Source organism: Rhipicephalus microplus, chromosome 5 (genome assembly GCF_043290135.1).
Source record: "Rhipicephalus microplus isolate Deutch F79 chromosome 5, USDA_Rmic, whole genome shotgun sequence".
Taxonomy (NCBI): Eukaryota; Metazoa; Arthropoda; class Arachnida; order Ixodida; family Ixodidae; genus Rhipicephalus; species Rhipicephalus microplus.
This window is the reverse complement of record NC_134704.1, coordinates 939,230-955,231: the sequence shown is the minus strand read 5'-3', so window position 1 is coordinate 955,231 and position 16,002 is coordinate 939,230. Positions and strand designations below refer to the sequence as shown.

At 43.5% G+C, this 16,002-nt stretch overlaps 1 protein-coding gene across 6 annotated transcripts in view; it reads right to left on the bottom strand.

The window, feature by feature from the left end:
• LOC119174040 (intermembrane lipid transfer protein VPS13A) overlaps window positions 1-16,002 on the bottom strand; it is a 1,344,268-nt gene that overhangs the window by 1,220,486 nt on the left and 107,780 nt on the right. For all 6 annotated transcript variants that reach the window (XM_075894208.1, XM_075894209.1, XM_075894213.1 and 3 more), the window contains 2 exons: window positions 10,290-10,402; window positions 2,242-2,376 (listed from right to left, as the gene is read on the bottom strand). In XM_075894208.1, coding sequence (XP_075750323.1) covers window positions 2,242-2,376; window positions 10,290-10,402 — 248 coding nt within the window. The remainder of the gene's footprint in view (window positions 1-2,241; window positions 2,377-10,289; window positions 10,403-16,002) is intronic.

Here is a 16,002-nt window from a genome sequence, read left to right as displayed (position 1 = left end):
GGTAGACATCCACGAGCCCCAACAAGACATGGAGATGGTCCGGCAAGAAGCATTTGACAACATAACAGCCTACCTAAATGGTATGAAAACCAAACACGACCGAAAGCATCCACCAGCACCCTATGAAGTAGGTGATCAAGTCTGGTACAAGACATCATCCAAAGCCGGGAAGTTTGATCCTTGGTACGACGGACCATACACGATTACTGACCGCGACAAAGAAACTTTCACGATCACCAGAACGAAGAACCATAGCACAGAAACAAGGCTGGCCAGCGCAACGCAGTTAAAGTGCTTTCATGAGAAAACACAAGACACAACCCCACAACTGCACGATGACTCTGTGCAATCCACTCAAGCACCGTTAGCTACTGGTGACCGGCGCAGACTGAGAAAACCACCAGGCTGGCTTCAAGATTTCATCACGGATTAATAATGCGAGGACGCATTACTTAGGAGTCCGGGTGTGTTAGGCAATTACATCTACTATGGACAACTGGCGCCACCTATCGTGATGTGGAACTACTAGCGATTGAAGAGAGTGGCCGCAAGGGAGGACGGGGGGGGATGGTTGGCGAGCGCGAAGAGGTTCACGAGGTATCAGTTATGTAATCTCTTTGAATCGTTAATAAATCAGTTGTTTGTCGTTCAATTAGTTGTGTCGTCGTATGCATCAACCCCTGACAAGCTACAAAGATCAGGAAAGTAAGCAGCGTTCCACCAACGTAATTTGTAGCCCCCTGGTTCTGGAGGCGGTCGACGTGGAAGCCCAGAGAAGTGGCTGTTGACCTCGGGAAACCCAAGCGAGGCTGCCCAGACTTGCTGCACCTCTTCACCCCAGTTCTCGGTGAGCCTACAGCTTTTCCACTACACGCTAGGATAGCAGCAGCCCACACCACACCACAGTCATCGAAGTGCCCCGTCATCAGTTGGGTCTGGCGACATGAAGTGGCACCATTGACACGTTAGGCCTAATTGGGCTAGACCGAAAACGACGAAGACGACTGGGACACTAATGATGAGGACAAGCGGCTCATTAGGCAGAAGCAACTGACGGTGACTTTAGGAACTTGTAGAGGACATTGACGACAGACTCGTTGAACCATCAACATGGCAAAAGGCACAGAGTCAATGTGGTGAACTGTAATATGTTTGGTACCGAGACGCCATATTGGCTATATTCAGACTAGGGCTAGTGGCAGACTAAAACATTATTACAGTCGTTTCTTGCTTAACAATGGGTTTCATTATTGAGTTAAAGTTAGAGTGTTTGCGAGTGTTTGTTTTCTTTCCCCATTTGTTGTTGGATAAAGTTTTGTCTGTCTTGCCACCATGGTTTCTCGCCCCTCTCCATCCATTCATCTCAGTTGCAAGCACTCGCGAGATAATATTGACAGTGTCAATTCTGGTCACTATAACAAATCTTTTTTTTGGTCTGGTTATAGGAACCTGGCCACCTAAATGTATGACATAACCAGGTTCCCCTCAAGCTGCTTAAGGCAGCTTTTTTGCGTGTTCACTTTCACAACCATGCAGAAAATAAACTCAATTCAATTCAGTTCAACAGTTGGTAGACATTTCTGAAGCTAAAGTAACACTGAAAACGCACTTTTTTGTCTTTCTTGCTTCTTTATTTGTTTGTCCCTGCCCTCATCTGAATATGATTTTATGTCTTCACGTATCTAATACACTATCATCCTTATTACACATTTTGGTTTAGAGCTATTGTTGTATGCCAATGTGGGTAAAGTTGTCTCGGCTTATATTGGCACCTGGTCATGAACAGCGGCGAGCATGAACACACATACAGAGGAACCAAATGAAGAAGCCACTTGAGACAGCACATGCTCTCGCTCAGTCTTTCAAAGACGATAGCCTTTTTTGTGGTATTTCGACGCAAAAATTTTGGTCCGCCTGTCTGTCTGTCTGTCTGTACATTTGTCTGTTTGTCCGCCTAAATGATACCCCAAACAGCTAAAATCCAATCCCATTTCAAAACCTTCTGTCTGTTCTGGTCGGAAACTATAAGACTCGTGTAAAAGAAGTTTAATTACTATGTTACATATGTCGCGCAATGTAGTGAGAAAATACGTGAATCAACCACGAAAGAACTTGTATAGCAGTGCCCGACCCAGACCCGTATGGCCACGTCGAGCAGGACGGACAACAGACAGCAAATGTTATCGGGTCAATATGAGCCAAATTGATGATGATGGTACGGCAAAAGCATGGGATGCTCACCTTGCGATGTGTCAGTGCATGAAGTAGGTTTGCCTTGCCCCATGATGCCAATGTGTTGAGCTGTGTAACAGCGAGGCTATGCAAGTCATACACATATGGTACACTAAAAAATGTCAGCAGTTCCGACAATGAATGCTAGAAGAGAAAGAGTGCACAGCTCAGTCAAAGCTACATTATGGCAAGTCGACATCACTACACAAGCAAGCTGCTAAAAACATTGCTCAATGACAGGATTGCCGCTGTGGTATTGCAGAAGCATCACTGATGCACTGTCATAACAGCAGGGTATACTTTATAATATTCAGAGTCAATTAGACACAATATAAAAAACAAACAAAACAAGCAATGTAGAAATATATATTTTTTTTTATCATCAGTAGTGCATCACATTGACCATCAGTTATGGTCGTCATCATCAATAATCATGATATACCAATAAGCCCAGATTGCCACCCTCACCAACAAACTCATGCCAAATCTCGTGGCTCCAAGACTGATAAGGTGGGAGCCCTCAAGGGTGAAACATAAGAGGGCCAGCAGAAAAAGCAAAATGTTCATGCACACCTCAATCCCCATGGCACTACCTCAAGGATGTTGTGAGTAGGAACATCAGTGACCTCATCAGAGTAGGCTGAGAACTGGAGATGCTGCCGGCATCCACAACACCTGCTATTCTCAAAAGCCACTTCTACAATGCCTAACCATTACCTTCACAGAGAAGTCAAGTTTTGACAAGTTGGTACTCCATTTGGCCTTTTAACATGCAAAAATACACAGGGACAACACAAAGATGCCAACAAGTAAGTCCATCTTTAAAACTATGCTTCTATATTTATGTGTCCCCTCTAAAAGAACAAATATTACGACATGCACTCACTGTTTTTTTTATTTTCATGACAGTGGGCTTTACGCAGGAGAAAAGCAGTTACCACCACTGAGCACAGGCTACGCAGCCATGTTTCGAAAACTTGGGGATAGCTTTAGACAAGTTTGCTCTGGAGCCAAGGTGAGCACCAACTATAACGCTCAAGTTTTCTATCGCTCAATCACAAAACACTACATGAGTTTTCTGACTGCCATTATTATCACTCAGAAATGCAATAGTGCAAAAACAGACACAAGGGATGATAAAAGAAGGGATGCAGACAAGCATTAACCTTCAAGTGAGCTTTATTGCAAAATGCGAGATATAAATATACGAGAAAGTTACAAATGTGTCAATAACACCTCCCATTTCACAATAAAGCTCAGTTGAAACTTAGCCCTTCTTTGCGTCCCTTTTTCTCTCGACTCTTGCATTTGTTTGCCATATTATGTTTATCATCACGGAATACCAACAAGCCCGATCTACCACCCTTCTAAATAATCATTGTACTTTGGTTGTAACTTCCTTTTCTGAGTGCAAGTTAGGCAGTTTATTCCTTTCCAGCTTGACTTCGGTGTCCATCATTCTTATGGTCGTGTCACAACATGCTAGTGCAGTGCAATAATTAGATTATGACAATGCACACAAGACAAACGTTCCATCTAGAGCTCCCAGAATAGAAGTTAATATACAGTATAACCTCAACACTGCAGACCTCCATAGTTAAGAGTATTTCGATCATTTTGTAAAAGGAGTATTTAAAATCTAAGTACGGTTACAACATACTTCTATAACAACACTGCATGAGTGCATAAGTCTGTTATATCTGGAGAGAATTACTAGTCATATTCTAATTTATTCTCAATGGGGCATAAAAAAATTGATTTTTTGAAAATCAGATCTTCAGTTAAACTATAATTTGTCGTTTTTCTATCCGATTCTGTAATATCGTCACTGAAAACTACGTAGAAGTGTTGTCAAAAGCTGTTTGCATCTGCCAAGATGGTGAAAATCATTGTGCAAGTCGCCCTAAAAAAGAAAAAGGCATTGTTAAAAAATTTATAGCTTTGCAATGGCACAAGTGCCTGCCACCAAGGAGCATTCAGTTTTCAAAAGGCAGATGTTTGAAATTCATTTCAAATCCTCCAATTGGCTGCTTATCTTGTGTTGCTCCAGTACGCCTCACTGGTTCGATGCATGTTCTGGGACACGCCTCTGGGCAGGAGCGTAGCCAGATGGTGGCACACCAAGCACGTGCCCCCCCCCCCCCCACCCCCCACCCCCGAAAATTTTTTTCGCCAAGGAATAGAGAGCGAAAAATGGCCATTTTAAAAAGGTGCCACTCCCCCTCCAGCCCCACGAAAAACATTTCTGGCTACGCGCCTACCTATGGGAGCGCTTGTCTCCTTCTCGCCTTTGATGTCGTTCTGTTCTCGCGTTATAATAAATATCGTCATGTCGTACCAACTAGCTCAAACTGCCACACTTTTGGGGTAGCGTCGTCTGCTTCTTGTGCGTCCCGAGGTCGCAAATGTCTAAAATCGCGCAACTTAAGTGACGTTTTCGCACTTGTTCTGTGTTCACAGGTCAACGATAATCTAAAATACAATTACGCCTTAGTTAAGGCATCCGTAAGCGGGAGTTAATTCTTCAGATTACGATCACGCGTCGCACTCGTCACGAACATAGCACAGGCACGTCTCGGACCGAATGTCATATAGTTGACTCATTGGCCTGAAGGTTCTGCTTAACAGCGATTCTGACCTTGTAACTAAGACCACTTCAGCATAAATCTCTGTTCCCATGATCGAGCATGTTGCACTTTGAAACACCAGACACCATGGCTATGCACATCGCAGCCATGCCGCCGTGCTTTTTCATCGTGGCTGCGGCTATAAAAAAATTTGACAGATCCCGCGTACTTGGGAATGGACGTTATGCGAAGCATGGGGAGGGAAGGCGACCGTGTTGCAATTTTTTATTGAGCAACACATCATAAAATGCCGCTCAATATATTGTTACGTTTAAGAGAGACCGGTAGAGGTTGAAAAGGGTCGTTTATTAGGTAGTGAGGGGCAGCTCAAAAGCGGCCGACTGGTTAGAGATCCTCCTGATCCTCTTCTTCCTTTCTCACTCTGGGCGACAAGTGCGTTCATTGTATACGCTTTGTTGTCTTCGTGTATGTGCGCAACATTCCTCTCCGCGCAGACGAAGGCCGATGGACGAGTCAGTCAAGTTGTCGAGGCGTGTACAGTTTCAGGCGGGGAACATGAATCACTTGAGTTTTGGCAGCTCGTTGACCACTCGCCCTGAGACGAGCTATTACATAGTTGACCTCTGTAAGTCTGTCTACAATGACAAAAGGTCCATCGTAAGTGGCCAAAAACTTTTGGCATAACCCGTGCTTGCGCATTGGAGTCCACAATCACACCAGATCACCACGGCGATAAATCACTGGTCGATGGTGAATGTCATAGCGTGCTTTTGCTTTGTCTTTCGATGCCAATGTGCGTAGTCGAGCTATGCGACGCGCCTCTTCGTCGAGGCAGAGAGTCTCGGCGACAGTGATGTCGTGATCACAGAAAAGTAAGATTGCGTCGATTGTGTGCCGGGGCGAACGTGCATAAAGCAAAAAGAAAGGGCTATAACATTTAATCTCATGCTTCGCGGTGTTGAACGCGTAAGTAATGAACGGGAGTACGTCATCCCAGTTCTTGTGGTCGTATGAGACATACATCGACAACATGTTGAGAATGGTGCAGTTGGTACGCTCGTTCAGCCCATTAGTTTGGGGGTGGTATGGTGTCGAGTGACGCAGGCCGGATTCACACAAACTAAGTAGCTCCTCCACGACATCCACTGTGAATCGTCGCCCACGATCGCTGATAATCAGGCGAGGTGGGCCGTGTCGGAGGATGACGTGCTGTAGCAAAAACGACGAGACTTCACTGGCAGTTGCTGAGGGGACGGCCGCCGTCTCGAAGTAGCGTGTGTGGTAGTCGACGCAAACAATTATCTATCGTTTGCCCTTAGCCAATTTTGAAAAGGGGCCCAGAAAGTCAATCCCCACTTGTTCGAAAGGTGTGCTTGGAGTTGGTATCGGCTGTAGAAGACCAGCTGGACCAGCTGATGGACGTTTGTGATGGTGACACTGCTTGATGATTTGTGGGGTTTAACGTCTCAAAACCACCATATGATTATGAGAGACGCCGTAGTGGAGGGCTCCGGAAATTTCGACCACCTGGGGTTCTTTAACGTGCACCCAAATCTGAGCACACGGGCCTACAACATTTCCGCCTCCATCGAAAATGCAGCCGCCGCAGCATGCTGACATTGCATGCAGCTTGCCACATAACTCTTTACGGACTTCTGCATATCATGCCAATAAGAGTGCTCTTTAGTACGGTGAAGTGCCCGTGCCAAACCTAAATGTCCAGATGTAGGGTCGTCGTGAATGACACTCATATTAACTGTTCGGAGGCTCTACAGGACCACTAGAAGGAAACGCGCGCCACTGCTGGAGAGGTTCCCTTTGAACAACAGTCCATCACGCATACAGAAATGGCGCGCAACAGTGGAAGCGAATGCAGCGGCGAATAGTGGTGCTAGTTTAGCGTCCTTCCACTGTTCTTCTGTGAAACTGGTATAGTCGGGAATGTAGGCGACACAGATGCTACAAGCTGGTCAAGGTCATCGGATTCACAGTCTGTTGTGCTAAGTGGCATACATGAAAGACAGCGTCAGCATGTCGACGACCACTCTTGTAAGCGACAGTAAAACTGTATTCTTGTAGCCGGAGTACCCAGCGCGCAAGGTGGCCACAAGGGTCACGAAGGTTGACAAGCCAACACAACGAGTGGCGGTCGACTACGACTGTGAATGGGCGTCCGTACAGGTAAGACCTAAACCGCTGAATTCCAAATATTACCGCCAGGCATTCTTGTTCCATGACAGTGTAGTTTCGTTCCGGCCTGCTTAGGGAGCGACTTGCGTGTGCGATGACGTGTTCACGGTCACCGTAACGTTGTACTAGGACGGCTCCAATACCTATGCCGCTAGCGTCCGTATGAAGCGCGGTCGGAGCAGAAGCACTGAAGTGCTGAAGGATGGGTCGTGACGTCAGCAAAAACTTCAATTGACGGAATGAAGAATCGCACTCCGGAGTTCACTCAAAGGAGTTGTCCTTTCGTAAGAGGCATGTGAGAAGATACACAATGTCGGCAAACTTCGGTATAAAGCGGCGGAAGTACGAACAAAGCCCCAGGAAACTACGAAGCTCCTTGACGGAACGCGACACATTGAACGCCTCAACTGCTGTTGTCTTCCTGGGGTCAGGGCGGATGCCATCCTTGTCAACGAGATGCACGAGCACAAGCATCTGGCGGTTTCCGAAGTGTCATTTCTTCGAATTTAAAATTAGGCCAGCGTTTCAGATGCAGTTCAAAACAGTATCCAGAGGAGAGTTGTGTTCACTGAACGTGCCGCCAAAGATGACGACGTCGTCGAGGTAGCACATGCAGATGTTCTATTTCAAGCCACGCAGAGTGGTGTCCATAAACCTCTCGAACATTGCCGGTGCATTGCATAGTCCAAATGGCATCACGTTGAATTCAAAGAGCCCATCAGGGGTTACAAAGGCAGTCTTTTCTTTGTCCTCTGGGTGCATAGGAATTTGCCAATAACCGGATCGTAATTCTATGGAGGAAAAATAAGAGGCCGAATGTAAGCAATCTATTGCGTCCTCTATACGGGGCAGCGGGTATACAACCTTTTTAGTCACGACATTCAGTCGGCGATAATAGACGCAAAATCTCCAAGATCCATCTTTCTTCTTGACAAGGATTACCGGTGCTGCCCACGGACTGGCTGACTCTTGTACCACTCCCTTTTGCATCAGTTTGGTCGGCTGGCTAAAGTTACAACTGTTGCCAGTGTGGACACGAATCCTGGCCTTGACCTCTTTTCTACCATTCGACAGATTGTCCGCGAGGAACTGTCCCAATGAGAAATGTTGTGTTCGACAGCTGACCATCCCGTGTTGTGTCTACCATGTGAGGCTATGGATGTGCCTCCTTTGACCCCATGGCAACCGACGATGTGCGCGGCAACTGTGGAGTACAGCCCAGCCTCACAGTCAAAGATGACAACCCGATTTCCCACGTCGCGGTATGACCGATGCTCTCAGCACATGCCTCCTCAACACCCGACGTCTCGTTACCATGTACCCGTCCAGTACATCCATTACACAAGAACAAATGATGACGCTCGATTCATCGATGAGCGACCAACGTTTCGACCTCAGCCGCTGTGCTATTCCTTCGGTGTGCCAGGCCACATGTCGCGATTTTGCAACCGTCGGGTGACTCCTCGGTATCACCAACCATCCGACTTTTCACGACCCTTTGAACAGTCTCATGGTGTCCAGTGGCAACTGGTTAGAGATCCTTCTTATCCTCTTCTTCCTTTCTCACTCGGGGCAACAAGTGCGTTCACCGTATATGCCTCGTTGTCTTCGTGCATGTGTGCAATAATATGTACAAATGCTACGCGCAAAGAAGTTGCAGATGTTTATATAGCCAGTTGTTTGCACTTGCACAACGACATCAACTGGAACATTATCAGCAAAACCAGAAGCTGATATAAAGCACTGATGCTCGCGAGAATGCTGGCCCTGGACACTGCTACATAAATTGACTTCAGCGCAAGACAACTAACCTTAATTGACGTTAATCCGACGTGACCATAGTATCAGAGGAGCACATATGTAATGTGTATAAAACTGGGTAGGCAGCACTGCAACCACTATTCACGTTTCACAAAGATCGGCTCCTATTTGAAAACTAGTTCCGAGACGTGGCGTAGCTCTGTGGTAAAATGCTTCATTGCCACGCAGAAAGCCTGGGTTCGATTCCAGCTGGGACCCTGACATTTATTCTTTGCAATCATCGGGTCGACCTTACCAATGTCGAGTATTTCTTAACACTCGCAAGTTAAAATAGCCCATGTGCGGTTTTGTCGTTCCTAGGTAGATAGTAAGTGTCCATCACCTGTGGCACATACCCGCATACCAGTGGCACATACTTGCCCGAGAGCATGTGCCACTGTTTGGCGGGAAGTGTTTGATAACGTACGCGACGGCATTGCGACATTATTCATGTCTTGACCAGCGTGTCATATTCGTCAAACCATCTTACCCTCTCATGCTAATTTTGGTTCACGCCAAGTTAAGGGTGTGACCACGGGAGCATCCAAACGTAAGCAGCTAGACAGACAGACAGACAGACAGACAGACAGACAGACAGACAGACAGACAGACAGACAGACAGACAGACAGACAGACAGACAGACAGACAGACAGACAGACAGATAGATAGACTCAAAGTCACCGAAGTTCGCTAAGAAATGCTTTGCATTTAAAACTCCACACTGAACTAGGGGGGCAATACCGTTGCGCTAGTAGATATGCGAAAGCGAAGAAGCCGCAATATGCTTTGTCACAAACAACGAATCATGTCGACCGCTGGCTCCTAAGAACCACGAATAGGCGTCTTGCCCATTGGTAGCGGACCCCTGCAAAGCTCGCCACACACCTACTGCTTGGAACAGCCATGGCAGCAACTAGCAATTTCGGGCCAGGATGCCCAACAGGCAGAAACAAGCACACTGCGCGCTGATTTTTCGTCGTCGTAGTTGGATGTAACGAATCGTCAACAGACCAGAGATAGGTGGCCTTCGTTCTTAAAATGGTACTTAGTATCTGCGGCACTATTGCCGCCCCAAAAGTATTCCAAGTGTACTTGAAGTCAGAAGTTCGTGAATTTGGGATGTCCATGATAGAAAAGTCCGCTGGGAAGGCGTCTTAACCACCTTGTTGGCCTCATATTTCAGTCAATAATATCCGAGTGCCCGTTGTACCAGAATCCGTAGTAAACGAAGCTCAACCAATGGAACAAATAGCGAGACTGGCGTAACGTCATCACTTAGTATGTGGTATCCGAATGTCTGTTGTAAGAATTCGTTGTAACGAGGTTATACTGTAGAAAATGTGCTTGAGCTGGATTTTCAATTGGTGCAATGAACAAGATGCTATCTTGCTCAGACTACAAAAAATGACTCAATTATTACCATGTATCCCAGTTTCATAAACTCTTTCTTAACAATAAGGGCCAGACGTTTGGCTTACCTCATTGTAGACAACTTCAACTGGCTCTGCGTTCACCATCATGCTATAATCAGCCTTTATGTCCAGTGGGTTCTGTTCAAAGTCCAGCGCAAACACATGCTGTGGGGCTATCTCTGCAAGGACACAACAGCTGGTCTCAGCCAATAATATACACAGCATGCAGAATAGTGTAACGCATTGCTGCTACACTCCTTACAAATCGGTGACCAAACAAAGAAAACAATGGGCTTGATAAAATGGCTAGTTGGGCAAGTTGGTGATTTACGATACTTGAAATATGAGCGTGTAATGTAGGCAGGGACTCATTAATACACTTGTACTTGTCTTACCATGTCCCAGTATACATTACTTGCTCATTTTTCAAGTGTCATGGACTAGTATTTTATTCAGGGGTGCAAGCGGACTGCATTCTATTGAAGCATCTCAGGAAGCAGGAATTAAAACTTTAAAGCAGTTTCAGAGTGGGGAGTTTCGAAACAGCTTTGGAGCACTAAAAGGTATGTTTTTAGCAATTCAAGTAAGTTTTGGAGCATGTTCTTAGGGTCACATATCAGTTCGGACTAAATATTTTTTCTTTCTAGTAAACACCCAAAATTTCAGTAGTTTTTACTGAACATTCAATAATGATAAAGCGACCAGACTTACCACAAATTTATATATGCTAAACATTAAAAAATCGAAGCTGAAAGCACCAGAATTCAAAAATAACAAGACAGAAGCAATGTTTTGGATAGGTACTAAATTTCAGACAAATAAAAACCTTTAGTTTTAAAATGCTGAAACACTAAAACTGCGAATAAAATAAAACAGCAACTGAAGACTAGAGATTAGCTAATAAAAGCTACCTTTATTTATAATCCAAGTAGACTATAACAATGAATTTTAAAAACTTCTGCTTCGGTCATTAAAGCACCCCAGCCGACACGAGAACCGCGAGAAAAACAGGGATAACCAATGCACTCACCGTACCATCACGAGGCCATGGTGTAAAACATTTTTTATTGTGATATTTTATTTTTATTTATTGAATACTGTGAGCCTAAATAGGCCAATACCGGAGTGAACTATGAATGTGTAGGTCAGTTTCGCAACAGCGCAGGAGAAACACAGTTATCACACTTCAGCACAGTGCTATGCGACAAAGTCTCATACATTGATCAAAGCAAAAAACAACAGAGAACAATATTCTTGTATAACTCAGTGTTACATACAGCAAATCCCAGTGTCATGCTGAACCTAGAAATGTAGAAATATGGTCAGTCCCTTGAAGGGTTTATCACGCAAACGTGACAACTTTAATAGCCAATACAAAACTGATAATAGCATTGTAGAACGCACTGATCATTACAAATACCTAGGCATAAACTTAACTTCTACACTTTCGTGGTCCACACATATCACTTCTATCTGTGCTCGCTCCGATGTGCGCAAACTGGCTTATCTTGCTCTAATCCGTCCTCAACTGGAGTTCGCATCCTCCATTTGGTCACCATATCAACAATACCTCATAGATAAGTTAGAATGTATACAGAACAGAGCTAGTCGATTCATAGCGCGTGATCACAGCTACCCGTCCAGCGTAACACAGATTAAACATCGCCTTGCACTCGAGCCACTGAAAATTCGCCGTGACATTTCACTTTTATCACTATTTCACAAACTCATCCACACCAGCATGATTCGATCTGTTCACCTTAATCTAGCACATCGAACTTCGAGCAGACTACATAACACCTTTAGCTTATCATGCATGTACGGCAATACTAACGCTTTCAACCAGTCGGCTCTTCCATGAGCTATTCGTTTGTGGAATTATTTGCCAGATGATCTTGCGTCAGAACAAGACCACACAAAGTTCTATCATACTCTTAAAAAATACTTATGCACCAAAAACTTCTCTATCGCATCTTCATAATCATCAGTGTTTATAGGACTGTTGCCGATGTTTTTGCACTATTGCTAGGTTGTAGTTACTGTCATAATAGTTTTTTTTTGTATTTCACCTTCACATACTGTAACTCACTTTTCTAGTATGTATTTTGCTTACATGTTCATAAGTTGAACTGCATTTTCTATTATATTCATTATTTGCCTATGTATGTGTAGATATTATGTATATATATTTTTCTAACATATTATCTGTACCGCCCCCCTTACACAATGCCCCTCGAGGGCTCTGTAAGGTACTGTAAATAAATAAATAAATAAATAGAAACTGCTCAATTTTAGCAGTGAATGCCCCTAAGGATTCAACATTCATGCAAGCATGTGGAAGCGCATTCCATTTCTCTATGATAAACGGGAAAAAAGATCATTTGTAAGTGTTCCAGCATACTACACATGGTCCGATACACTTTGCATGATTTAGTCTGGAAAAGCACTAATAAGGTGGTCTGAGGTAGTCGTTTTTATTAACAGCAAGCTTATCGTGATATAACAAGTACATTAATTTTAAAGAAGCAACGTGCCGGCAGTTTTCAAGTGTTTGTATCGCAGCATGATTGTGCAGCAGCATTATTTTGTCATTCCTGAAATACATAAATAGATGAAACAAAGTGCCTTGTTTTGGATTGCCTCTAACTTGTTTATAAGATACCCTCGGTAGGAATTCCATACAACACTGCCATATTCAAGAATGGGGCGTACCAGAAATTTATAGCATGATAGCTTAAGATTACGGGGTGCTGTTGCAAGTTTTCTACGTAGAAACTCCAGTTCTCTGAATGCTCTTTGACACGTATTACTAATGTGTGTATACCATGTTAATGTACTCGTTAGTGTCACTCCTAAGTATTTGTACAATTCTGTCTGAGCAACATTTGACCTTATGAGATTGTAAGTGAAGACAAGCGGCTTTTTATTTTTTGTTACTGACATGCATGCTGTCTTAGCTACATTGACTTTAATTCCCCGTTCATCGAACCACTTGGCAATACTAACCAAAGATGAGTTTAATTTAACCTGATCTGTCTCCGTTCGTATTGTTTTCAATATGACGCCATCATCTGCAAGTAATCTTAGTGCAACATCTTGTTCAACTTGAAGGTGCATATCATTTACGCATATTAGGAATAAAGTAGTACCTAAAACCAACCCTTGGGGCACTCTCGAGAAAACTTCCAGACATTCTGATTCAGTACTGTTTATTTTAACATATTGCATGCGGTTAAAAAAGTATGCACTTAACCATTTTATCGTCTACTCCAATGTTCCTAAGCTTGTTTATTAATTTCCACTAAGCAACCCTGTCAAACGCTTTCGAAAAAACTATGAATATAGCATCTACATGCAGTCTAGAATTAATTACTGCAGCGAAGTCATGAACAGTTTCCAAAAGCTGTGTTGTCGAACGACCTTTAAAAAGCCATGTTGTTTAGTGTATAGCAAGTTTTCTTTGAGATACGTCATAATTGCTTTGTTAACAATGTGGTGTTTGCGTTTACAGCAGCAGCTGGTTAATGATATGGGTCTGTAATTGTTTACCTGAAGTTTTCTCCCACTTTTGTGGATGGGGATGATTTTTGCACGAAGCCATTCCGCTGGAAGGCTAGCAGCTTTAAAGGATGCTGTGAAAATTTCATGAATAAAGAAGTCACTTGCTCTGTGTAGCGTCTGAGAAACATATTTGAAATATTGTTGGGTTCAGGTGACTTTTTGATGTCTATTTGTAAGAGAAGGTGTAGGATTCCCTGCCTTGAAAATTTTACTGGTGCCATTGTTGAATCGTGGACTGACGATTCAACGTCTTCTGGAGGCCTTGATATACAAGTGAAAACAGGCTGAAAATATTCGTTGAACACTTTTGCAATAGTCAGAGCATCATCCTCAATTACGCTTTCGATTTCTAACTGCTTGACACCATTTTTAGTCTTGAAAAGATAACGCCAAAATTGGCTGGGTTGCTCTGTCATGAAAGTTGTAAGGGTGGTGGTGAAAGAATTGTTACGTGCAGAGCTCATTCCTTGTTTTAGCTCAATGGTTAATCTATGTACTTCTTCAGAGCAGCCTTTGATTTTGCGCATGAACTTTAATTTTTTTTCTTTTTTTTTATTATTAATACTCCGTGATATTCAGGGTGTTTTGCACTTTGTACATTTTAGTTTTGTAGCGACAAATCTTTCTTCGCAGTGAGCTATCACTTCTCTAAAAGTCTGCCACAAATTCTCTACTGTAACATATTTTTCCAAAGAAAAGTTGTCGGATAATGTTTCCAAGTAATCAATGACACTAACATCATCAGCTCTGTTATAAACGTTGACGGGGACACGCGACTGAGGACACAGAGTTCTGAAACCAAGATGCAGTGTCAATATCAAAAGCATATGATCGGATATCCCATCCTCTACTATTAGTTCAGATGACAAAATATGCGACACAAATGCAAGATCCAATACTGAACTTGTTTGCAGTTGGATGCATGTGGGCCGCTTCAAAAGCTGATCTCAAGAGAAACTGTAGCCTATATTGAGCAGAAACTCACAGCTGGATACTTCCTTGCCAGTAATTGATAATGTGCTACAGTTAATAGAAGGAAGAATAAAATTGCCAATAAGGACTATTTTGCTTCTATCTTTAACATGTTTGCTAAGGCAATCGTGAATTTGCGTCAGATATTTGTCAAGAGCATTCGGCTTTAGAATAATATGGAGGTATTGTGGCCTTTTATACTGCACCAAACGCTTTTGTGATTACAGTTACCTTTTTCTGTGTGATATGATAGCAGGACTGATAGTTGGGCTAGTTGGTGATACATTATGAGCAGTAACAGCGCACAAACTCACGCGACGAAGAGAAGAGACACAAACAAGCACTGACTCTCAACTGAAAAATTTATTGAAACATACATACTATCTGAACACATAAGATAAAAACACACACACATATGAAATGATAGCTCACGTTTCACAGCAATAGCCACTCTGCCCCCACGGCTGTCACGATAAAAACGAACAAGAGAGTAAGAGGGTGAAATAATTTCAGAGTCATGTATGCCAGAATGCAGCCAGGTTTCAGTTAATACGACAGCATCAGGAGAGTACAAAATAAGCAATTGTTCAAGCTTATCTATCTTATTTACTATGCTTTGTGCATTAAAACAAATCAAGGACAATGAATACACACTCGCACTTTGTCAAGTACATTTAAAATTGCACTTCCTAGCACCTTTATAGCTAGCTCTATCAAGTAATATGCTTGAATTTTCAGCTTTATTCCAAGCATATAGCTGATCATTTACTTTTAGTTTGTCAAAGAGAAGAGTGACTTTATCACTCTCTTCCCGCACAGCTTTGGACGAACGCCAGAGCTTACTACATTAAGCGCAAACTGGTGCCGAAAAGTCTCCAGAAATAGATAAGTGACTGCCTTTCAGCTTAAACAGTTTCACAAAACAGCCTACTTTTTGCCTCCTTTTCGATTGATAGCAATTATTTGGACAGTTTCAAAGGGTTTTTGCCTTTGACGTCATGTTTCATGTAAATTCCAAGTTATCAATATCCCTCGCACAACATATGTTCTACACGCAGGTAAAAGCGTGCATGCAGAGGTGACGGGTGCTGCTCAAGCACACATTAAACGAGCCAGCCCACCGTAGTCTGTCGGAGGGCACATGAAATGGCATCACATTGAGTGTTAAGAACAGCCGTGAAATGCTCGAGCAGAGAGGAAACGTGCTGAGCACAGAGCACAAAGAGAAGCGCGCAGGGAAGGGTCT